General features: G+C 49.3%; 1 protein-coding gene across 1 annotated transcript in view; it reads right to left on the bottom strand.

Annotated features, from left to right (window-relative positions):
* Nucleotides 1–5,656: 5,656 nt before the first annotated feature.
* LOC120989633 (olfactory receptor 1J2-like) overlaps nucleotides 5,657–26,536 on the bottom strand; it is a 48,557-nt gene continuing 27,677 nt past the window's right edge. Inside the window, exon 3 of the mRNA XM_040417863.1 lies at nucleotides 5,657–5,919. Coding sequence (XP_040273797.1) covers nucleotides 5,657–5,919 — 263 coding nt within the window. The remainder of the gene's footprint in view (nucleotides 5,920–26,536) is intronic.

Genomic DNA, 26,536 nt, shown 5'->3' with positions numbered 1-26,536 from the left:
GAGTGTTGCCCTGCCTTTGTTGGAACTGCTGTGTGTTCCCCTTGTCTCCCTTCCTCGGTTGCCTAAGGAAGTGCACACTCTGCCGGCCGCGTTGTCAGATGGAAAATTTTGGAGCAATCTCTCAACAAGTACCTTCTGATATTGCACCATTCTACTCATCCTCTCCACCACAGGAATGAGAGATGAGAAGTTCTATTTGTAGCGGGGGTCGAGAAGGGTGAACACCCAGTAATCCGTGTTATCTAAAATGCATATAACGCGAGGGTCGTGGAAAAAGGCAGCCTAACATGAAGTCAGCCATGTGTGCCAGAGTACCAACAGGCAAGACGTCGATGTCGACATCAGGATGACTCTCAATCTCCTCATCCTCCTCCTCCTCTTCTGCCAATCCATGCTGAACAGATGGAATTAAAGTTCCATGGGTACTACCCTCTGTAGCAGAGGCAACTGTCTCCAGCTCCTCCTCCTCTTCATGGTCCAATTCGAGCTGAGAAGACGAACTATGGGTGGTCTGGCTATCACCCTGTGTAATATCCTCCCCATTTCCTCGTCTGCCACATTCAGAGCGTCGTCCTTAATTGTGATCAGCGATCATTTGAGTAGACACAGCAGTGGGATTGTTATGCTGATAATAGCATTATCACCACTAACCATCTGTGTAGATTCAACACTGTTTTAAAACCTCACAGAGGTCTGACATCAATGCCCACTTCTCGCTTGTGAATAGTGATGTCGCGAACATAAAATTTTGCGTTCGCGAACGCCGAACGTGAATTTCTGCAAATGTTCGCGAACGGGCGAACCGCCATAGACTTCAATAGGCAGGCAAATTTTAAAACCCACAGGGACTCTTTCTAGCCACAGTAGTGATGGAAAAGTTGTTTCAAGGGGACTAACACCTGGACTGTGGCATGCCGGTGGGGGATCCATGGCAAAACTCCCATGGAAAATTATGTAGTTGACGCAGAGTTGGATTTTAATCCATAAAGGGCATAAATCACCTAACAATCCAATTTTTTTTTGAACAACGTGGTTTAAAACTTTTAGTGTGTGTATACGATCAGGTATGATGTTGTATCGATCAGGTAGTGTAAGGGTTACGCCCGCTTCACAGACATTGACAGACCAAACTCCCCTTTTAATGCACCGCAAACAACCGCAGACAGTCCATTTGCCCAACCGCAAACTCCCCATTTGTACAAGGTTGGATACCAAGCTAGCCATGTCCCGTTGATGTCATTGAAGGAGTGAGTGACACCCTGTAACAGTATAAGTGGAGGTCTAGCCACTAGCCAGTGGCCACAATACAGTCTGTGTGGGCCTGACACACACGGGCTTGCAAATGGGATTAGATCACAGAAAAATATTAAATAGAATTTTTTTTTATCTGCTGGGTATTTGTGAGTGAATGACACCCTGTAACGGTATAAGAGGAGGCCTAGCCACTAGCCAGTGGCCACAATACACTCTGTGTGGGCCTGACACACATGGGCTTGCAACTGTGATTAGATCACAGAAAAATATTAAATATAATTTTTTTTATCTGCGAGGTATTTTCTGTCACACCCTGTATGAATGGTGTGCACACAGTACTGTCTGTGACTGAGCCTGCAGCCTCTCACACACGGGCAGGCAACTGCAATATATATATATATATATATATATATATATAATAAAATAAAAAAGCAGACTGATGTACCAGCCCTGAAAAGGGCTTTTTGGGGTGCTGTCAGGACACTGTCCTTACAGCAGATGAGTCTGTGGACACAGAACACTGCCCTAGCTAACGCTTTCCCTATTGAATCAGCAGCAGCAGCACTGTCCCTCCTCTCACACACGGGCAGGCAACTGCAATATACAGTTGCAATAAAAAGTATGTGAACCCCTTGGAATGATATGGATTTCTGCACAAATTGGTCTTAAAATGTGATCTGATCTTCATCTAAGTCACAACAATAGACAATCACAGTCTGATTAAACTAATAACACACAAATAAATAAATGTTACCATGTTTTTATTGAACACACCATGTAAACATTCACAGTGCAGGTGGAAAAAGTATGTGAACCCTTGGATTTAATAACTGGTTGAACCTCCTTTGGCAGCAATAACTTCAACCAAACGTTTCCTGTAGTTGCAGATCAGACGTGCACAACGGTCAGGAGTAATTCTTGACCATTCCTGTTTACAGAACTGTTTCAGTTCAGCAATATTCTTGGGATGTCTGGTGTGAATCGCTTTCTTGAGGTCATGCCACAGCATCTCAATCGGGTTGAGGTCAGGACTCTGACTGGGCCACTTCAGAAGGCGTATTTTCTTCTGTTTAAGCCATTCTGTTGTTGATTTACTTCTATGCTTTGGGTCGTTGTCCTGTTGCAGCACCCGTCTTCTGTTGAGCTTCAGCTGGTGGACAGATGGCCTTAAGTTCTCCTGCAAAATGTCTTGATAAACTTGGGAATTCATTTTTCCTTCGATGATAGCAATCCGCCCACGCCCTGACGCAGCAAAGCTGCCCCAAACCATGATGCCCCCACCACCATACCTCACAGTTGGGATGAGGTTTTGATGTTGGTGTGCTGTGCCTCTTTTTCTCCACACATTCACAGTGCAGGTGGAAAAAGTATGTGAACCCCTAGACTAATGACATCTCCAAGAGCTAATTGGAGTGAGGTGTCAGCCAACTGGAGTCCAATCAATGAGATGAGATTGGAGGTGTTGGTTACAGCTGCCCTGCCCTATAAAAAACACACACCAGTTCTGGGTTTGCTTTTCACAAGAAGCATTGCCTGATGTGAATGATGCCTCGCACAAAAGAGCTCTCAGAAGACCTACGATTAAGAATTGTTGACTTGCATAAAGCTGGAAATGGTTATAAAAGTATCTCCAAAAGCCTTGCTGTTCATCAGTCCACGGTAGGACAAATTGTCTATAAATGGAGAAAGTTCAGCACTGCTGCTACTCTCCCTAGGAGTGGCCGTCCTGTAAAGATGACTGCAAGAGCACAGCGTAGACTGCTCAATGAGGTGAAGAAGAATCCTAGAGTGTCAGTTAAAGACTTACAAAAGTCTCTGCCATATGCTAACATCCCTGTTAGCGAATCTATGATACGTAAAACACTAAACAAGAATGGATTTCATGGGAGGATACCACAGAGGAAGCCACTGCTGTCCAAAAAAAACATTGCTGCACGTTTACAGTTTGCACAAGAGCATCTGGATGTTCCACAGCAGTACTGGCAAAATATTCTGTGGACAGATGAAACCAAAGTTGAGTTGTTTGGAAGAAACACACAACACTATGTGTGGAGAAAAAGAGGCACAGCACACGAACATCAAAACCTCATCCCAACTGTGAGGTATGGTGGTGGGGGCATCATGGTTTGGGGCAGCTTTGCTGCGTCAGGGCGTGGGCGGATTGCTATCATCGAAGGAAAAATGAATTCCCAAGTTTATCAAGACATTTTGCAGGAGAACTTAAGGCCATCTGTCCACCAGCTGAAGCTCAACAGAAGACGGGTGCTGCAACAGGACAACGACCCAAAGCATAGAAGTAAATCAACAACAGAATGGCTTGAACAGAAGAAAATACGCCTTCTGAAGTGGCCCAGTCAGAGTCCTGACCTCAACTCGATTGAGATGCTGTGGCATGACCTCAAGAAAGCGATTCACACCAGACATCCCAAGAATATTGCTGAACTGAAACAGTTCTGTAAACAGGAATGGTCAAGAATTACTCCTGACCGTTGTGCATGTCTGATCTGCAACTACAGGAAACGTTTGGTTGAAGTTATTGCTGCCAAAGGAGGTTCAACCAGTTATTAAATCCAAGGGTTCACATACTTTTTCCACCTGCACTGTGAATGTTTACATGGTGTGTTCAATAAAAACATGGTAACATTTAATTCTTTGTGTGTTATTAGTTTAATCAGACTGTGATTGTCTATTGTTGTGACTTAGATGAAGATCAGATCACATTTTATGACCAATTTGTGCAGAAATCCATATTATTCTAAAGGCTTCACATACTTTTTCTTGCAACTGTATGTATATATATATAAAAAAAAAAGCAGACTGATGTACCAGCAATGCAAAGTGCTTTTTGGGGTGCTGTCAGGACGCTGTTCTTACAGCAGATGAGTCTGTGGACACAGAACAATGCCCTAGCTAACACTTTCCCTATTGAATCAGCAGCAGCAGCACTGTCCCTCCTCTCACTGAGAATGCAGATTCCGAATGAATCTAAAATGGATGCTGTCCAGGAGGTGGGAGGGTCTGGGAGGGAGGGTGTAACGGTCACGTCCACACACACACAGGGGGAAGGATAGTGACCACTGCGCTCCACCCTCACCCCTGGCCCTGCCTACTTGCCTCACGAGTCCTGATGACAGGGGACAACTGGACGACAGTCCCTAACTTAGGATACGTGCAGGGAAGACAGACAAGACAAAATACGGAACATGAACAGACCCGGTCAGAAACAAGAGAGCTACGCAGTACAAAGGGTTAAGCAAAGAATGGTCAGGAGAAGCCAGGGTCAAATACCAGGAGAGTAGAGAAGTACAATACCAGGTGTCAGGACTTGAACCTGTGGCCAGTCATGTCCCAGGCGGTAGCTCTACCCACTAGGCTACCGTCTCTCCTTGGACTGTTCTCTAGCTAACTTCTAACTACCTCTCTTGTCCTTGCCTTGACCTGCTGATTATTCCAATCTCTTGCACCTGCTACTTCCCTATAAAAACCCAGCCCTTGAACCCAGCCCGGTTATTGCGCCTCCAAGCCTGTAGCAAGCTTCCTCTCTGCTCCTCCACCGCTATTGCTGATTTACCATCGTTGCCAACCCGGACCGTTTTGACCCCGCTGAATTGCCGCCTGCATTGACTCACTGCTTACCACCGACCACGCCTCCGTCTACTCCTGCTGTTATCTCGCTGCCATCTCTGCTGCCGACCCGGACTGATCAACCACGCTACCTGCCTCCTGCTTCTGTGGGCCTCTGCCACTGGACTCCATACTTCCAGCTCGGGTGTCCTCAGACTTAGGTGAGCCTCGATTGACACTATTCCGTAACAGAATAACCAGCCTAAAAAAATAATGGAGTCCGCAGTGGCCACCCTGCGCAAGCAGGTGTCTAAGCTGCAAGAGTTCGGCACCACCTACCAGGAGAAATTTTCGCAAATCCAAGCCCTGGTACAGAGTCAACAGGGGGAGATCATTGAGCTCCAATGGCAACTCCTGGACATACGCGGCGCGGCTGCAGACACCCGCATGCCACTACCCTCGAAATTCAATGGAGATCGTCGCCAGTACCAGGGCTTTCTCAATCAGTGCCGTATCTACTTCCGGATGCATCCGGCCTCCTTTTCCACTGACGAGAAGAAAGTATTGTTCATTGTTAACCTCCTGACAGGACGAGGCCCTGGCATGGGCGTCTCCATACGTGGAAATCGATAGCCGTCTGCTGCACGATCTGGATGTTTTCATCACAGCTATGAGCCAGGTCTTTGATGACCCCAATCGCTGTGCGACAGCTGAGGCAAGACTACACAGTCTTCGACAGGGAAGACGCTCTGTCGCCGAGTACGCCGCCGAGTTCCGCCGTTGGGTCTCAGACACCAACTGGAACCCAGCTGCTCAAAGGAGCCAATTTCGGCGAGGTCTATCGGAGGCGATCAAAGATGAACTTGCCAGACTTGAAGCCCCAGATGATTTGGACGACTTCATTCAGGTGTGTGTCCGTATTGATCAGAGGCTCACCGAGAGAAGGAAAGAAAGGCTCTGGTTCCAAGGCGACAGACCCACTTAGTCTACTACCCAGCAGGTGTCCCAACCTCCCATCGAGCCGATGCTGGTTGACGCAGTGCGCAAGACTCTGTCCGTAGCAGAAAAAGAACGACGACTGGCCGAAGGCCTCTGCCTCTACTGTGGGGAGCCAGGGCACATTGCCATCAAATGCCCCAACAAATCCCGCAGAACCATTGCCGTCACTAAACTGCGAGAGCAGCGGCAGGCCGCAATCCCACCGGTGACGGCAGAGACAACTGAGTTAGCAGCCACCGGGTCCCACTTCACCGTTCCAATTGTCATTACCATCGGGGATCGACAACTTCTCTGTTTTGCAATGCTCGACTCCGGGGCTGGCGACAATTTTATGGATCATACTTTTGATCACGAGAACAACATTCCGCTTGTAACCAAGACAGCCCCCATCGATCTGGAAACGGTGGATGGGTCCCCACTCTCCTCGGGACCCGTTACACATCAGACCACAGATTTACAGCTCCACATTAAAACCGACCACCACGAGATGATCCACTTCTCTTTGATTGCCTCCCCCAAGTTTCCAGTGATCTTGGGCATCCCGTGGTTAGCCACTCACAACCCTACGGTGGACTGGGAAACCCGCTGTCTACGGTTCACATCCGAGTTCTGCTCTTCGAACTGTCTGCATGAACCTGCTTCCCCAACACCCAAAGTATCTATCATCTCGGAACCAACTGTCAAGGAGCTGTTGCCTCCACAATATAGCAAGTTTCGGGATGTCTGCGAAAAAAAAAAAAACGCAGACAAGCTGCCCCCGCATCGACCATACGACTGCCCAATTGAATTATTACCTGGGGCTGAAATACCCTTCGGCAGCATCTACTCCCTCTCGGAGCCTGAACTCAAGGCCCTGAAGGACTAGTTGGATGAGGACTAGAGTTGAGCGAACACCTGGATGTTCGGGTTCGAGAAGTTCGGCCGAACTTTCCGGAAATGTTCGGGTTCAGGATCCGAACCCGACCCGAACTTCGTCCCAAACCCTAACCCCATTGAACTCAATGGGGAACCAAACTTTTGGGCACTAAAAAGGCTGTAAAACAGCCCAGGAAAGAGCTAGAGGGCTGCAAAAGGCAGCAACATGTAGGTAAATCCCCTGCAAACAAATGTGGATAGGGAAATGAATTAAAATAAATATTAAAAAAATAAAAATGACCCAATATCAATTGGACAGAGGTCCCATAGCAGAGAATCTGGCTTCACGTCAGCAGAGAATCAGTCTCTTCATGCCATAGCAAAGAATCTGGCTTCATGTCAGCACAGAATCAGTCTCTTCATCCCATAGCAGAGAATCTGGCTTTATGTCAGCACAGAATCTGTCTTCATGTCATAGCAGAGAATCAGGCTTCACGTCACCCACCACTGGAACAGGCCACTGTCACACATTTAGGCCCGGGCACCCAGACAGAGGAGAGAGGTCGCGTAACAGAGAATCTGGCCTTATGTCAGCACAGAATCTGTCTTCATGTCATAGCAGAGAATCAGGCTTCACGTCACCCACCACTGGAACAGGCCACTGTCACATATTTAGGCCCAGGCACCCAGGCAGAGGAGAGAGGTCGCGTAACAGAGAATCTAGCCTTATGTCAGCACAGAATCTGTCTTCATGTCATAGCAGAGAATCAGGCTTCACGTCACCCACCACTGGAACAGGCCACTGTCACACATTTAGGCCCAGGCACCCAGGCAGAGGAGAGAGGTCCCGTAACAGAGAATCTGGCCTGATGTCAGCACAGAATCTGTCTTCAAGTCATAGCAGAGAATCAGGCTTCACGTCACCCACCACTGGAACAGGCCACTGTCACACATTTAGGCCCCGGCACCCAGACAGAGGAGAGCGGTCCCGTAACAGAGAATCTGGCCTTATGTCAGCACAGAATCTGTCTTCATGTCATAGCAGAGAATCAAGCTTCACGTCACCCACCACTGGAACAGGCCACTGTCACACATTTAGGCCCAGGCACCCAGGCAGAGGAGAGAGGTCGCGTAACAGAGAATCTGGCCTTATGTCAGCACAGAATCTGTCTTCATGTCATAGCAGAGAATCAGGCTTCACGTCACCCACCACTGGAACAGGCCACTGTCACACATTTAGGCCCAGGCACCCAGGCAGAGGAGAGAGGTCGCGTAACAGAGAATCTGGCCTTATGTCAGCGCAGAATCTGTCTTCATGTCATAGCAGAGAATCAGGCTTCACGTCACCCACCACTGGAACAGGCCACTGTCACATATTTAGGCCCAGGCACCAAGGCAGAGGAGAGAGGTCGCGTAACAGAGAATCTAGCCTTATGTCAGCACAGAATCTGTCTTCATGTCATAGCAGAGAATCAGGCTTCACGTCACCCACCACTGGAACAGGCCACTGTCACACATTTAGGCCCAGGCACCCAGGCAGAGGAGAGAGGTCCCGTAACAGAGAATATGGCCTGATGTCAGCACAGAATCTGTCTTCATGTCATAGCAGAGAATCAGGCTTCACGTCACCCACCACTGGAACAGGCCACTGTCACACATTTAGGCCCCGGCACCCAGACAGAGGAGAGCGGTCCCGTAACAGAGAATCTGGCCTTATGTCAGCACAGAATCTGTCTTCATGTCATAGCAGAGAATCAAGCTTCACGTCACCCACCACTGGAACAGGCCACTGTCACACATTTAGGCCCAGGCACCCAGGCAGAGGAGAGAGGTCCCGTAACAGAGAATCTGGCCTTATGTCAGCACAGAATCTGTCTTCATGTCATAGCAGAGAATCAGGCTTCACGTCACCCACCACTGGAACAGGCCACTGTCACATATTTAGGCCCAGGCACCCAGGCAGAGGAGAAAGGTCGCGTAACAGAGAATCTGGCCTTATGTCAGCACAGAATCTGTCTTCATGTCATAGCAGAGAATCAGGCTTTACGTCACCCACCACTGGAACAGGCCACTGTCACACATTTAGGCCCAGGCACCCAGGCAGAGGAGAGAGGTCCCGTAACAGAGAATCTGGCCTGATGTCAGCACAGAATCTGTCTTCATGTCATAGCAGAGAATCAAGCTTCACGTCACCCACCACTGGAACAGGCCACTGTCACACATTTAGGCCCAGGCACCCAGGCAGAGGAGAGAGGTCACGTAACAGAGAATCTGGCCTTATGTCAGCACAGAATCTGTCTTCATGTCATAGCAGAGAATCAGGCTTCACGTCACCTACCACTGGAACAGGCCACTGTCACACATTTAGGCCCAGGCAGAGGAGAGAGGTCCCGTAACAGAGAATCTGGCCTGATGTCAGCACAGAATCTGTCTTCATGTCATAGCAGAGAATCAGGCTTCACGTCACCCACCACTGGAACAGGCCACTGTCACACATTTAGGCCCCGGCACCCAGACAGAGGAGAGCGGTCCCGTAACAGAGAATCTGGCCTTATGTCAGCGCAGAATCTGTCTTCATGTCATAGCAGGGAATCAAGCTTCACGTCACCCACCACTGGAACAGGCCACTGTCACACATTTAGGCCCAGGCACCCAGGCAGAGGAGAGAGGTCGCGTAACAGAGAATCTGGCCTTATGTCAGCACAGAATCTGTCTTCATGTTATAGCAGAGAATCAGGCTTCACGTCACCCACCACTGGAACAGGCCACTGTCACACATTTAGGCCCAGGCACCCAGGCAGAGGAGAGAGGTCCCGTAACAGAGAATCTGGCCTGATGTCAGCACAGAATCTGTCTTCATGTCATAGCAGAGAATCAGGCTTCACGTCACCCACCACTGGAACAGGCCACTGTCACACATTTAGGCCCCGGCACCCAGACAGAGGAGAGCGGTCCCGTAACAGAGAATCTGGCCTTATGTCAGCGCAGAATCTGTCTTCATGTCATAGCAGAGAATCAGGCTTCACGTCACCCACCACTGGAACAGGCCACTGTCACATATTTAGGCCCAGGCACCCAGACAGAGGAGAGCGGTCCCGTAACAGAGAATCTGGCCTTATGTCAGCGCAGAATCTGTCTTCATGTCATAGCAGAGAATCAGGCATCACGTCACCCACCACTGGAACAGGCCACTGTCACATATTTAGGCCCAGGCACCCAGACAGAGGAGAGCGGTCCCGTAACAGAGAATCTGGCCTTATGTCAGCGCAGAATCTGTCTTCATGTCATAGCAGAGAATCAGGCTTCACGTCACTCACCACTGGAACAGGCCACTGTCACATATTTAGGCCCAGGCACCCAGACAGAGGAGAGCGGTCCCGTAACAGAGAATCTGGCCTTATGTCAGCGCAGAATCTGTCTTCATGTCATAGCAGAGAATCAGGCTTCACGTCACCCACCACTGGAATAGGCCACTGTCACATATTTAGGCCCAGGCACCCAGGCAGAGGAGAGAGGTCGCGTAACAGAGAATCTGGCTTTATGTCAGCACAGAATAAGTCTTCATGTCATAGCAGAGAATCAGGCTTCACGTCACCCACCACTGGAACAGGCCACTGTCACACATTTAGGCCCCGGCACCCAGACAGAGGAGAGGTTCATTTAACTTTGGGTTGCCCCGCAATATAATGGTAAAATGAAATTAAAAATAGTATTGAATGACGAAGTGCCCTGGAGTAGAATAATATATTGTTAAGGGGAGGTAGTTAATATCTAATCTGCACAAAGAATGGACAGGTCCTGTATGATCCATGCCTGGTTCATTTTTATGAACGTCAGCTTGTCCACATTGGCTGTAGACAGGCGGCTGCGTTTGTCTGTAATGACGCCCCCTGCCGTGCTGAATACACGTTCAGACAAAACGCTGGCCGCCGGGCAGGCCAGCACCTCCAAGGCATAAAAGGCTAGCTCTGGCCACGTGGACAATTTGGAGACCAAAAAGTTGAATGGGGCCGAACCATCAGTCAGTACGTGGAGGGGTGTGCACAGGTACTGTTCCACCATGTTAGTGAAATGTTGCCTCCTGCTAACACGTTCCGTATTAGGTGGTGGTGCAGTTAGCTGTGGCGTGGTGACAAAACTTTTCCACATCTCTGCCATGCTAACCCTGCCCTCAGAGGAGCTGGCCGTGACACAGCTGCGTTGGCGACCTCTTGCTCCTCCTCTGCCTTCGCCTTGGGCTTCCACTGGTTCCCCTGTGACATTTGGGAATGCTCTCAGTAGCGCGTCTACCAACGTGCGCTTGTACTCGCGCATCTTCCTATCACGCTCCAGTGTAGGAAGTAAGGTGGGCACATTGTCTTTGTACCGGGGATCCAGCAGGGTGGCAACCCAGTAGTCCGCACACGTTAAAATGTGGGTAACTCTGCTGTCGTTGCGCAGGCACTGCAGCATGTAGTCGCTCATGTGTGCCAGGCTGCCCAGAGGTAAGGACAAGCTGTCCTCTGTGGGAGGCGTATCGTCATCGTCCTGTGTTTCCCCCCAGCCACGCACCAGTGATGGGCCCGAGCTGCTTTGGGTGCCACCCCGCTGTGAACATGCTTCATCCTCATCCTCCTCCACCTCCTCCTCATCCTCGTCCTCCTCGTCCTCCAGTAGTGGGCCCTGTCTGGCCACATTTGTACCTGGCCTCTGGTGTTGGAAAAAACCTCCCTCTGAGTCACTTCGAAGAGACTGGCCTGAAAGTGCTAAAAATGACCCTTCTTCCTCCTCTTCCTCCTGGGCCACCTCCTCTTCCATCATCACCCTAAGTGTTTTCTCAAGGAGACATAGAAGTGGTATTGTAACGCTGATAACGGCGTCATGGCCACTGGCCATGTTGGTGGAGTACTCGAAACAGCGCAACAGGGCACACAGGTCTCGCATGGAGGCCCAGTCATTGGTGGTGAAGTGTGTCTGATCCACAGTGCGACTGACCCGTGCGTGCTGCAGCTGAAACTCCACTATGGCTTGCTGCTGCTCGCACAGTCTGTCCAGCATATGCAAGGTGGAGTTCCACCTGGTGGGTACGTCGCATATGAGGCGGTGAGCGGGAAGGCCAAAGTTACGCTGTAGCGCAGACAGGCGAGCAGCGGCAGGGTGTGAACGCCGGAAGCGCGAACAGACGGCCCGCACTTTATGCAGCAGCTCTGACATGTCGGGGTAGTTGCGAATGAACTTCTGCACCACCAAATTCAGCACATGCACCAGGCAAGGGATGTGCATCAAACCGGCTAGTCCCAGAGCTGCAACGAGATTTCGCCCATTATCGCACACCACCAGGCCGGGCTTGAGGCTCACCGGCAGCAACCACTCGTTGGTCTGTTGTTCTATACCCCGCCACAACTCCTGTGCGGTGTGGGGCCTGTCCCCCAAACATATGAGGTTCAGAATGGCCTGCTGACGTTTACCCCGGGCTGTGCTGAAGTTGGTGGTGAAGGTGTGTGGCTGACTGGATGAGCAGGTGGAAGAAGAGGAGGAGGAAGCTGAGTAGGAGGAGGAGGAGACAGGAGGCAAAGAATGTTGCCCTGCGATCCTTGGCGGCAGAAGGACGTGCGCCAAACAGCTCTCCGCCTGGGGCCCAGCCGCCACTACATTTACCCAGTGTGCAGTTAGGGAGATATAGCGTCCCTGGCCGTGCTTACTGGTCCACGTATCTGTGGTTAGGTGGACCTTGCCACAGATGGCGTTGCGCAGTGCACACTTGATTTTATCGGACACTTGTTTGTGCAGGGAAGGCACGGCTCTCTTGGAGAAGTAGTGGCGGCTGGGAACAACATACTGTGGGACAGCAAGTGACATGAGCTGTTTGAAGCTGTGTGTGTCCACCAGCCTAAATGACAGCATTTCATAGGCCAGTAGTTTAGAAATGCTGGCATTCAGGGCCAGGGATCGAGGGTGGCTAGGTGGGAATTTACGCTTTCTCTCAAATGTTTGTGAGATGGAGAGCTGAACGCTGCCGCGTGACATGGTTGAGATGCTTGGTGACGCAGGTAGTGGTGTTGGTGGTACATCCTCTGTTTGCTGGGCGGCAGGTGCCAACGTTCCTCCAGAGGTGGAGGAAGAGGCCGAGGCGGCGGCAGCAGCAGAAGAGGCCGAGGCGGCAGCAGCAGAAGAGGTAGCAGGGGGAGCCTGAGTGAGTTCCTTGTTTTTAAGGTGTTTACTCCACTGCAGTTCATGCTTTGCATGCAGGTGCCTGGTCATGCAGGTTGTGCTAAGGTTCAGAACGTTAATGCCTCGCTTCAGGCTCTGATGGCACAGCGTGCAAACCACTCGGGTCTTGTCGTCAGCACATTGTTTGAAGAAGTGCCATGCCAGGGAACTCCTTGAAGCTGCCTTTGGGGTGCTCGGTCCCAGATGACGGCGGTCAGGAGCAGGCGGAGTCTCTTGGCGGCGGGTGTTGTGATTTTGCCCACTGCTCGCTCTTTTACTACGCTGTTGGCTCGGTCTCACCACTGCCTCTTCCTCCGAACTCTGAAAGTCAGTGGCACGACCTTCATTCCATGTGGGGTCTAGGACCTCATCGTCCCCTGCATCGTCTTCCACCCAGTCTTGACCCCTGACCTCCTGTTCAGTCTGCACACTGCAGAAAGACGCAGCAGTTGGCACCTGTGTTTCGTCATCATCAGAGACGTGCTGAGGTGGTATTCCCATGTCCTCATCATCAGGAAACATAAGTGGTTGTGCGTTAGTGCATTCTATCTCTTTCACCCCTGGGGAAGGGCTAGGTGGATGCACTTGGGAAACCCTGCCAGCAGAGTCATCAAACAGCATAAGAGACTGCTGCATAACTTGAGGCTCAGACAGTTTCCCTGATATGCATGCACTGTCAGCCACCCAATTGACTAATGCCTGTACCTGCTCAGGCCTTACCATCCTTAGAATGGCATTAGGCCCCACCAAATATCCCTGTAAATTCTGGCGGCAACTGGGACCTGAGGTAGTTGGTACACTAGGACGTGTGGCTGTGGCAGAACGGCCACGTCCTCTCCCAGCACCAGAGGGTCCACTAACACCACCACGACCATGTCCACGTCCGCGTCTGCGTCCCTTATTAGATGTTTTCCTCATTGTTCCCGTTCACCACAATTTTGAGAATGGCAAATTTGGGAATAGTTTTTCAACCCAGAAAAAAAAAAGGGCTTTTACGGTCGCTACAAATAACTTGACCAACTAAAACAGTACAGATTTAGTTGAATAGAAATGTGAGACCTGTTTTTTTTTTGCACTGTGTGACAGGTTAAGGTTTAATCACAGAATCAGACTTCTATCAGCACGGTAGCGTGTGTCTTAGGTTTTTCTGAATGACACTATCAGTACCTTCAATGTAAGATATCCTTTTTGGGATAGATTTCAAGTAGGCCTCAAATACCAGAAACTAGTTATTTTGAGAATGTCAAATTTGGGAATAGTTTTTCAACCCAGAAAAAAAAAAGGGCTTTTACGGTCGCTACAAATAACTTGACCAACTAAAACAGTACAGATTTGCTTGAATAGAAATGTGAGACCTGTTTTTTTTGCACTGTGTGACAGGTTAAGGTTTAATCTCAAAATCAGACTTCTATCTGCACGCTAGCGTGTGTCTTAGGTTTTTCTGAATGACACTATCAGTACCTTCAATGTAAGATATCCTTTTTGGGATAGATTTCAAGTAGGCCTCATTTACCAGAAACTAGTTATTTTGAGAATGGCAAATTTGGGAATGGATTTTCAACCCAGAACAAAAAGTGTGCTTTTACGGTCGCTACAAATAACTTGACCAGATAAAACAGTACAGATTTGCTTGAATAGAAATGGGAGACCAGTTTTTTTTTTGCACTGTGTGACAGGTTAAGGTTTAATCTCAGAATCAGACTTCTATCTGCACGCTAGCGTGTGTCTTAGTTTTTTCTGAATGACACTATCAGTACCTTCAATGTAAGATATTCTTTTTGGGATAGATTTCAAGTAGGCCTCAAATACCAGAAACTAGTTATTTTGAGAATGGCAAATTTGGGAATGGTTTTTCAACCCAGAACAAAAAGTGTGCTTTTACGGTCACTACAAATAACTTGACCAGCTAAAACAGTACAGATTTGGTTAAATAGAGATGTGAGGCCTGTTTTTTTTTTGCGCTGTGTGACAGGTATAGGTTTAATCACAGAATCAGACTTCTATCAGCACGCTAGCGTGTGTCTTAGGTTTTTCTGAATAACACTATCAGTACCTTCAATGTAAGATATTATTTTTGGGATAGATTTCAAGTAGGCCTCAAATACCAGAAACTAGTTATTTTGAGAATGGCAAATTTGGGAATGGTTTTTCAACCCAGAACAAAAAGTGTGCTTTTACGGTCACTACAAATAACTTGACTAGCTAAAACAGTACAGATTTGGTTAAATAGAGATGTGAGGCCTGTTTTTTTTTGCGCTGTGTGACAGGTATAGGTTTAATCACAGAATCAGACTTCTATCAGCACGCTAGCGTGTGTCTTAGGTTTTTCTGAATGACACTATCAATACCTTCAATGTAAGATATTCTTTTTGGGATAGATTTCAAGTAGGCCTCAAATACCAGAAACTAGTTATTTTGAAAATGCCAAATTTGGGAATGGATTTTCAACCCAGAACAAAAAGTGTGCTTTTACGGTCACTACAAATAACTTGACCAGCTAAAACAGTACAGATTTGGTTAAATAGAGATGTGAGGCCTGTTTTTTTTTTGCGCTGTGTGACAGGTATAGATTTAATCACAGAATCAGACTTCTATCAGCACGCTAGCGTGTGTCTTAGGTTTTTCTGAATGACACTATCAGTACCTTCAATGTAAGATATTCTTTTTGGGATAGATTTCAAGTAGGCCTCAAATACCAGAAACTAGTTATTTTGAGAATGGCAAATTTGGGAATAGTTTTTCAACCCAGAACAAAAAGTGTGCTTTTACGATCACTACAAATAACTTGACCAGCTAAAACAGTACAGATTTGGTTGAATAGAAATGTCAGGTCTATTTTTTAGGCGCTGGGTGACAGGCTCAACTTGCCCCTGATGTAATATATGGCCAAAAAATTGGGTGACACAGGCTCAGCCTGCACCAGATGTAAGTATATGGCCAAAAAATAATCAGACTGTCGATGGTTAAATGCACTTGGGTGACACAGGGTCAGCCTGCACCAGATGTAGTATATGGCCAAAAAATAATCAGACTGTTGATGGTTAAATGCACTTGGGTGACACAGGCTCAGCCTGCAGCTGATGTAGTATATGGCCAAAAAATAACCAGACTGTTGATGGTTAAATGCACTTCGGTGACACAGGCTCAGCCTGCAGCTGATGTAGGATATAGCACAAAATAACCACACTATCGATGGTTAAATACACTTGGTGATAGCTTGTTCTGGCGCACCACAAGTCACAAAATGGCCGCCGATCACCCCAGAAAAAAAGTGATCTAAAAACGCTCTGGGCAGCCTCAAAAAAGTGAGCAAGTCAATAATAGCACTTCAATGATCCACAGCTGCAGATCGATCACAGAATGAAGTCTTTTGGAGGAGTTAATCTGCCTAATCTCGCCCTAACGTCGCAGCTGCAACCTCTCCCTACACTGATCATAGCAGAGTGACGTGCAGCGCTACGTGACCCAAGCTTAAATAGAGGCTGGGTCACATGCTGCACTGGCCAATCACAGCCATGCCAATAGTAGGCATGGCTGTGACGGCCTCTTGGGGCAAGTAGTATGACGCTTGTTGATTGGCTGCTTTGCAGCCTTTCAAAAAGCGCCAAGAAAGCGCCGAACACCGAACCCGAACACGGACTTTTACGAAAATGTTCGGGTTCGGGTCCGTGTCACGGACACCCCAAAATTCGCTCATCCCTAATGAGGACCTAAAGAAGGGCTTGATTCGACCCTCCACCTCCCCCGCGGGAGCACCCTTCTTCTTTGTGGAAAAAAAAGACTCCTCTCTACTAGGAATGAGCGAACCCGAACTGTATAATTCGGGTTGGTACCGAATTTTAAGGTGTACGTGACACGGACCCGAACCCGAAGATTTTCGTAAAAGTCCGGGTTCGGGTTCGGTGTTCGGCGCTTTCTTGGCGCTTTTTAAAAGGCTGCAAAGCAGCCAATCAACAAGCGTCATACTACTTGCCCCAAGAGGCCATCACAGCCATGCCTACTATTGGCATGGCTGTGATTGGCCAGTGCAGCATGTGACCCAGCCTCTATATAAGCTTGGGTCACGTAGCGCTGCACGTCACTCTGCTGATACAAGTGTAGGGAGAGGTTGCAGCTGCGACGTTAGGATGAGATTAGGCAGATTAACTCCTCCAAAAGACTTCATTCCGTGATCGATCTATAGCTGTGGATCATTGAACTGCTGCTATTTAATTGCTCACTGTTTTTAGGCTGCCCAGAGCGTTTTTCAGTCACTTTTTTCTGGGGTGATCGGCGGCCATTTTGTGGGTTGTGGTGCGCCAGCACAAGCTGCCACCAAGTACATTTAACCATCAATAGTGTGGTTATTTTTTGCTATATCCTACATCAGGGTCAAGCTGTCATCAAGTGCATTTAACCATCAATAGTGTGGTTATTTTTTGGCCATATACTACATCATGGGCAAGCTGAGCCTGTCACCCAAGTGCATTTAACCATCAATAGTGTGTTTATTTTTTGCTATATCCTACATCAGGGTCAAGCTGTCATCAAGTGCATTTAACCATCAATAGTGTGGTTATTTTTTGGCCATATACTACATCAGGGGCAAGCTGAGCCTGTCACCCAAGTGCATTTAACCATCAATAGTGTGTTTTTTTTTTTGGCTATATCCTACATCAGGGTCAAGCTGTCATCAAGTGCATTTAACCATCAATAGTGTGGTTATTTTTTGGTCATATACTACATCAGGGGCAAGTTGAGCCTGTCACCCAGCGCCTAAAAAATAGGCCTCACATTTATATTCATCCAAATCTGTCATTACTGCTTTAGCTGGTCAAGTTATTTAGTGTCCGTCAAAGCACAGTTTTTGTTCTGGGTTGAAATACAATTCCCAATTTTGCAATTCTCAGGTTTCTGCTGTATCAGGCCTACTTTAAATCTATCCCTAAAAGGGTATACTAGATTTAAGGTGCTGATAGGGTAATTCTCAAGAACTTCACACACACGCTACAGTGCAGATCCAAGTCTAATTCTGCGATTAAACGTATACCTGTCACCCAGCGCCTAAAAAATAGGCCTCACATTTATATTCATCCAAATCTGTCATTACTGTTTTAGCTGGTCAAGTTATTTAGTGTCCGTCAAAGCACAGTTTTTGTTCTGGGTTGAAATACAATTCCCAATTTTGCAATTCTCAAAATTAGTGGTTTCTGCTGTATCAGGCCTACTTTGAATCTATCCCTAAAAGGGTATATTAGATTCAAGGTGCTGATAGGGTAATTCTCAAGAACTTCACACACACGCTACAGTGCAGATCCAAGTCTAATTCTGTGATTAAACGTATACCTGTCACCCAGCGCCTAAATAATAGGCCTCAAATTTATATTCAGCTAAATCGGTCATTACTGGTGTGCCTGTATTAGTGTAATACGGTACCTAAATAGATATCCAGATAGTGTTAGGTGTCTGTAAAAAAAGGCCTGAATTTGAATTCAATACATTGGCCCGAATAATATTTTTCTTATTGTGGTGAACGGTAATAATGAGGAAAACATCTAGTAAGGGACGCGGACATGGTCGTGGTGGTGTTAGTGGACCCTGGGAGAGGACGTGGCCGTTCTGCCACAGCCACACGTCCTAGTGTACCAACTACCTCAGGTCCCAGTAGCCGCCAGAATTTACAGCCATATTTGGTGGGGCCCAATGCCGTTCTAAGGATGGTAAGGCCTGAGCAGGTACAGGCATTAGTCAATTGGGTGGCCGACAGTGCATCCAGCACGTTCACATTATCTCCCACCCAGTCTTCTGCAAAAGCGCACAGATGGCGCATGAAAACCAAGCCCATCAGTCTGTCACATCACCCCCATGCATATCAGGGAAACTGTCTGAGCCTCAAGTTATGCAGCAGTCTCTTATGCTGTTTGAAGACTCTGCTGCCAGGGTTTCCCAAGGGCATCCACCTAGCCCTTCCCCAGGGGTGGAAGAGAGAGAATGTACTAACGCACAACCACTTATGTTTCCTGATGATGAGGACATGGGAATACCACCTCAGCACGTCTCTGATGATGACGAAACACAGGTGCCAACTGCTGCGTCTTTCTGCAGTGTGCATACTGAACAGGGGGTCAGGGATCAAGACTGGGTGGAAGACGATTCAGGGGACGATGAGGTCCTAGACCCCACATGGAATGAAGGTCGTGCCACTGACTTTCACAGTTCAGAGGAAGAGGCAGTGGTGAGACCGAGCCAACAGCGTAGCAAAAGACAAAGAGGGAGCAATGGGCAAAAGCAGAACACCCGCCGCCAAGAGACTCCGCCTGCTACTGACCGCCGCCATCTGGGACCGAGCACCCCAAAGGCAGCTTCAAGGAGTTCCCTGGCATGGCACTTCTTCAAACAATGTGCTGATGACAAGACCCGAGTGGTTTGCACGCTGTGCCATCAGAGTCTGAAGCGAGGCATTAACGTTCTGAACCTTAGCACAACCTGCATGACCAGGCACCTGCATGCAAAGCATGAACTGCAGTGGAGTAAACACCTTAAAAACAAGGAAGTCACTCAGGCTCCCCCTGCTACCTCTTCTGCTGCTGCCGCTTCGGCCTCTTCTGCTGCTGCCGCCTCCTCTGCCTCTTCCTCCGCCTCTGGAGGAACGTTGGCACCTGCCGCCCAGCAAACATGGGATGTACCACCAACACCACCACCTGCGTCACCAAGCATCTCAACCATGTCACACGGCAGCGTTCAGCTCTCCATCTCACAAACATTTGAGAGAAAGCGTAAATTCCCACCTAGCCACCCTCGATCCCTGGCCCTGAATGCCAGCATTTCTAAACTACTGGCCTATGAAATGCTGTCATTTAGGCTGGTGGACACAGACAGCTTCAAACAGCTCATGTCGCTTGCTGTCCCACAGTATGTTGTTCCCAGCCGGCACTACTTCTCTAAGAGAGCCGTGCCTTCCCTGCACAACCAAGTATCCGATAAAATCAAATGTGCACTGCGCAACGCCATCTGTGGCAAGGTCCACCTAACCACAGATACGTGGACCAGTAAGCACGGCCAGGGACGCTATATCTCCCTAACTGCACACTGGGTAAATGTAGTGGCGGCTGGGCCCCAGGCGGAGAGCTGTTTGGCGCACGTCCATCCGCCGCCAAGGATCGCAGGGCAACATTCTTTGCCTCCTGTCTCCTCCTCCTCCTACTCAGCTTCCTCCTCGTCTTCTTCCACCTGCTCATCCAGTCAGCCACACACCTTCACCACCAACTTCAGTACAGCCCGGGGTAAACGTCAGCAGGCCATTCTGAAACTCATATGTTTGGGGGACAGGCCCCACACCGCACAGGAGTTGTGGCGGGGTATAGAACAACAGACCGACGAGTGGTTGCTGCCGGTGAGCCTCAAGCCCGGCCTGGTGGTGTGCGATAATGGGCGAAATCTTGTTGCCGCTCTGGGACTAGCCGGTTTGATGCACATCCCTTGCCTGGCGCATGTGCTGAATTTGGTGGTGCAGAAGTTCATTCACAACTACCCCGACATGTCAGAGCTGCTGCATAAAGTGCGGGCCGTCTGTTCGCGCTTCCGGCGTTCACATCCTGCCGCTGCTCGCCTGTCTGCTCTACAGCGTAACTTCGGCCTTCCCGCTCACCGCCTCATATGCGACGTGCCCACCAGGTGGAACTCCACCTTGCACATGCTGGACAGACTGTGCGAGCAGCAGCAGGCCATAGTGGAGTTTCAGCTGCAGCACGCACGGTTCAGTCGCACTGCGGAACAGCACCACTTCACCACCAATGACTGGGCCTCCATGCGAGACCTGTGTGCCCTGTTGTGCTGTTTCGAGTACTCCACCAACATGGCCAGTGGCGATGACGCCGTTATCAGCGTTACAATACCACTTCTATGTCTCCTTGAGAAAACACTTAGGGCGATGATGGAAGAGGAGGTGCCCCAGGAGGAGGAGGAGGAAGAGGGGTCATTTTTAGCACTTTCAGGCCAGTCTCTTCGAAGTGACTCAGAGGGAGTTTTTTTCCAACAGCAGAGGCCAGGTACAAATGTGGCCAGACAGGGCCCACTACTGGAGGACGAGGAGGACGAGGATGAGGAGGAGGTGGAGGAGGATGAGGATGAAGCAGGTTCACAGCGGGCTGGCACCCAACGCAGCTCGGGCCCATCACTGGTGCGTGGCTGGGGGGAAACGCAGGATGATGACGATACGCCTCCCACAGAGGACAGCTTGTCCTTACCTCTGGGCAGCCTGGCACACATGAGCGACTACATGCTGCAGTGCCTGCGCAACGACCGCAGAGTTGCCCACATTTTAACGTGTGCGGACTACTGGGTTGCCACCCTGCTGGATCCACGGTACAAAGACAATGTGCCCACCTTACTTCATGCACTGGAGCGTGATAGTAAGATGCGCGAGTAGAAGCGCACGTTGGTAGACGCGCTACTGAGAGAATTCCCAAATGTCACAAGGGAACAAGTGGAAGCCCAAGGCGAAGGCAGAGGAGGAGCAAGAGGTCGCCAACGCAGCTGTGTCACGGCCAGCTCCTCTGAGGGCAGGGTTAGCATGGCAGAGATGTGGAAAACTTTTGTCACCACGCCACAGCTAACTGCACCACCACCTGATACGGAACGTGTTAGCAAGAGGCAACATTTCAATAACATGGTGGAACAGTACCTGTGCACACCCCTCCACGTACTGACTGATGGTTCGGCCCCATTCAACTTCTGGGTCTCCAAATTGTCCACGTGGCCAGAGCTAGCCTTTTATGCCTTGGAGGTGCTGACCTGCCCGGCGGCCAGCGTTTTGTCTGAACGTGTATTCAGCACGACAGGGGGCGTCATTACAGAAAAATGCAGCGCCTGTCTACAGCCAATGTGGACAAGCTGACGTTCATAAAAATGAACCAGGCATGGATCCCACAGGACCTGTCCATCCCTTGTGCAGATTAGACATTAACTACCTCCCCTTTACAATATATTATTGTACTCCAGGGCACTTCCTCATTCAATCCTATTTTTATTTTCATTTTACCATTATATTGCGGGGCAACCCAAAGTTTAATGAACCTCTCCTCTGTCTGGGTGCCGGGGCCTAAAAATATCTGACAGTGGCCTGTTCCAGTGGTGGGTGACGTGAAGCCTGATTCTCTGCTATGACATGAAGACTGATTCTCTGCTGACATGAAGCCACATTCTCTGTTACGGGACATCTCTCCTCTGCCTGGGTGCCTGGGCCTAAATATGTGACCATGGACTGTTCCAATGGTGGGTGACGTGAAGCCTGATTCTCTGCTATGACATGAAGACTGATTCTCTGCTGACATGAAGCCTGAATCTCTGTTATAGGACCTCTCTGCACTGCCTGGGTGCCTGGGCCTAAATATGTGACAATGGACTGTTCCAGTGGTGGGTGATGTGAAGCCTGATTCTCTGCTATGACATGAATACAGATTCTCTGCTGACATGAAGCCTGAATCTCTGTTATGGGACCTCTCTCCTCTGCCTGGGTGCCTGGGCATAAATATGTGAACAGTGGACTGTTCCAGTGGTGGGTGACATGAAGCCTGATTCTCTGCTATGACATAAAGACTGATTTTCTGTTGACATGAAGCCTGAATCTCTGTCATGGGACCTCTCTCCTCTGCCTGGGTGCCTGGGCCTAAATATGTGACAATGGACTGTTCCAGTGGTGGGTGACGTGAAGCCTGATTCTCTGCTATGACATGAAGCCAGATTCTCTGCTATGGGACCTCTCTCCTCTGCCTGGGTGCCTGGGCCTAAATATGTGACAATGGACTGTTCCAGTGGTGGGTGACGTGACGCCTGATTCTCTGCTATGACATGAAGACTGATTCTCTGCTATGACATGAAGACTGATTCTCTGCTGACATGAAGCCACATTCTCTGTTACGGGACCTCTCTCCTCTGCCTGGGTGCCTGGGCCTAAATATGTGACAATGGACTGTTCCAGTGGTGGGTGACGTGAAGCCTGATTCTCTGCTATGACATGAAGACTGATTCTCTGCTGACATGAAGCCTGAATCTCTGTTATTGGACCTCTCTCCTCTGCCTGGGTGCCTGGGCCTAAATATGTGACAATGGACTGTTCCAGTGGTGGGTGACGTGACGCCTGATTCTCTGCTATGACATGAAGACTGATTCTCTGCTGACATGAAGCCAGATTCTCTGCTATGGGTCCTCTCTCCAATTGATATTGGTTAATTTTTATTTATTTAATTTATATTTTAATTCATTTCCCTATCCACATTTGTTTGCAGGGGATTTAACTACATTTTGCTGCCTTTTGCAGCCCTCTAGCCCTTTCCTGGGCTGTTTTAGTTCGGGTCCCCATTGACTTCAATGGGGTTCGGGTACGGGACGAAGTTCGGGTCGGGTTCGGATCCCGAACCCGAACCTTTCCGGGAAGTTCGGCCGAACTTCTCGAACCCGAACATCCAGGTGTTCGCTCAACTCTACTCTCTACGCCCTTGCATTGACTACCGCAAGCTGAATGATGTTACGGTAAAAAACCGTTACCCTCTGCCCCTGATTTCGGAACTTCTCGACAGACTCCGATCTTCGAGGGGCCTATAATCTGGTTCGCATTCGCCCCGGGGATGAATGGAAGACCGCCTTTCGCTCACGATATGGACATTTTGAATATTTAGTTATGCCCTTCGGACTTTGCAATGCCCCAGCCACTTTCCAACATTTCATTAATGACGTCCTTAGGGACATGTTGGATCTGTTCGTAGTGGTATACCTGGACGATATTTTAATTTTCTCTGAAAACCTCGATCAACATCGCGAACATGTCCGCAGGGTGTTGCAAAGACTTCGCGAGCAGTCCCTTTACATCAAGCTCGAGAATTGCGAGTTCGAACAGACCACCACCCAGTTTCTCGGTTACATCATCTCCCCGGAAGGGCTGAGTATGGATCCTCGGAAAATTCAGGCTGTAATAGATTGGCCTCCCCCTAAGAACAAAAAAGAAATACAGAGGTTTGTCGGCTTCGCCAACTTTTACCGAAAATTTATTCGTAACTTCTCAAAAATCATTACTCCAATTACCCAGTTAACCAAAAAGACTGTGCCCTTTTCCTGGACACCCGAAGCACAGGAAGCCTTCATCAAGCTTAAATCCCTCTTCACGTCTGCTCCAATTCTGATCCATCCTAATCCCGAATTGCCATTCACGATCGAAGTGGACGCTTCCAACACCGCAGTAGGCGCTGTCCTATCACAACGTACGGGAGAAAAGATGCTTTTACACCCTTGCGCCTTCTTCTCTCGCCATATGTCCCCCGCAGAGAGGAACTATGACATCGGGAATAAGCAGTTACTGGCAATCAAAGATGCCTTCTCGGAGTGGAGACATCTATTGGAGGGGGCCATCAATCCCATAACTGTGTTCACTGACCACCGAAACCTCGAATTCATCCGTTCTGCCAAGAGGCTTTCCGCCAGACAAGCCAGATGGAGTTTTTTTTTTCTCGATTCAATTTCATTATCACATATCGCTCTGGATCGAAGAATGGCAAAGCTGATGCCCTTTCCAGGATGTTCTCTGAACCTTCACAGGACAACAAGGGCCAAGCCAGCATTCTACCCGAGAAAAAGGTCTTAGGAGCTACTTACCCAAAGGAACTCCTGGGGTCAATCAAGAAGGCTTATGAAAAGGACCCCTTCCTCACCCATCCAGCAGAAGACGTCAACCTCACCCTCAAGGGTGGCTTCTGGGTATACCTGGGTCGACAACTGTACGTACCAGAAATGGCACGGCTCGATGTACTAAAATATAACCACGATACCAAGTTGGCTGGCCATCCAGGTACAAGAAAGACCCAAGGCGAAGAGGAGTACATTGTCTCAAAGATCCTTGACTCCAGACTCCACCGGGGCAAAATCCAATACTTGATTTCCTGGAAAGGTTATCCTCCAGAAGACAACTCCTGGGAACCGGAGGAGAACATTCTTGCCCCCAGACTTGTCAGGGAGTTCCATCTGAGTCACCCAGATAAGCCTTCCCCTGCGGTGCCCGGAGGTCACCTTGGAAGGGGGGGAGTACTGTCAGGACTCGAACCTGTGGCCAGTCATGTCCCAGGCGGTAGCTCTACCCACTAGGCTACCGTCTCTCCTTGGACTGTTATCTAGCTAACTTCTATACATCTCTTGTCCTTGCCTTGACCTGCTGATTATTCCAATCTCTTGCACCTGCTACTTCCCTATAAAAACCCAGCCCTTGAACCCAGCCCTTTGCTGGTTATTGTGCCTCCAAGCCTGTAGCAAGCTTCCTCTCTGCTCCTCCACCGCTATTGCTGATTTACCATCGTTGCCAAACCCGGACCGTTTTGACCCCGCTGAATTGCCACCTGCATTGACTCACTGCTTACCACCGACCATGCCTCCGTCTACTCCTGCTGTTATCTCGCTGCCATCTCTGCTGCCGACCCGGACTGATCGACCACGCTACCTGCCTCCTGCTTCTGTGGGCCTCTGCCACTGGACTCCATACTTCCAGCTCGGGTGTCCTCAGACTTAGGTGAGCCTCGATTGACACTACTCCGTAACAACAGGAGGAGCAGGCAAAGGATCGTCAGGGAACGGAATCAAGTGAGTATTCAGTAGTCCAACAAATAGCCAGGAACCTAGAAATTAACAGGCAACCTGTGGCTAGCAGGCTGCCTGTATTTATAGTGGGGAGTGAGGGTCATGTGACGTGGCCAGCATCACATGACCGACAGACCAACCAGTTGAGCACCGAGTGATCAGCTCGGCGCTCAAGGCAGACTTAGGAGCAGGGAGCCACCCAGCAGTAAAGCCGCCCTGGGAATGAGGTCAAACACAGATCCTCATTTCCAAAGCTAAGCAACAGGTCTGCGGGTAATGGGGGACCGAGTGCACCTTCGGAACCCCGTTACAGAGGGGCTGCTGCTGATTGGCTGGAATGTGTCTGCTGACTGTGAGGTAAAGAGTCAAAGTTTACTCAATGATAATATATAGGGGGCGGACCGAATATCGCATATGTTCGCCCGCCGCGGCGAACGCGAACAAGCTATGTTCGCCGGCGAACTATTCGCCGGCGAACTATTTGGGCCATCTCTACTTGTGAATAGTGGCAGTTGACTCGAAAGGCGACGACCATGTTGAAGCTGGTATTCCACAACTGCCCTCTACTGCTCACAAAGTTTGGCCAACATGTAGAACAAAGAATTCCAGTGCGTGCTCACGTCGCACAAGAGCTGGTGATCTGGCAATTTCAAGCGCTGCTGCAGCGTTGACAGACCGGCTGAAGCTGTTGATGACTTGTGGAAATATGCACACATGCGGAGCCCCTTTACTAGTAGCTCTGGAAAATTGGGGTAGGTTTTGATAAACTGCTGAACCACTAAGTTTAAGACGTGGGCTAGGCATGGGATGTGTGTCAGGTTGCCGAGCTCCAAAGCCGCCACCAATTTACAGCCATTGTCAGACACAACCATGCTTGGTTGTAGGTTGAGTGGCAAGAGCCACAGCTCGGTCTGGTCCCTTATACCCTGCCACAGCTCTGCGGTGGTGTGCTGTTTGTCCCCTAAACAGATCAACTTCAGCACGACCTGTTGACACATACCCACAGCAGTGCTACACTGCTTCCAGCTAGCGACTTATGGCTGACTGCTGATGGAGGTGGACGTGGAGTAGGAGGAGA

The sequence above is a fragment of the Bufo bufo genome, chromosome 1 (genome assembly GCF_905171765.1).
Source record: "Bufo bufo chromosome 1, aBufBuf1.1, whole genome shotgun sequence".
NCBI lineage: Eukaryota > Metazoa > Chordata > Amphibia > Anura > Bufonidae > Bufo > Bufo bufo.
Note: the sequence above shows the minus strand (reverse complement) of the source record. Positions and strands in the feature narration are given on the sequence as shown.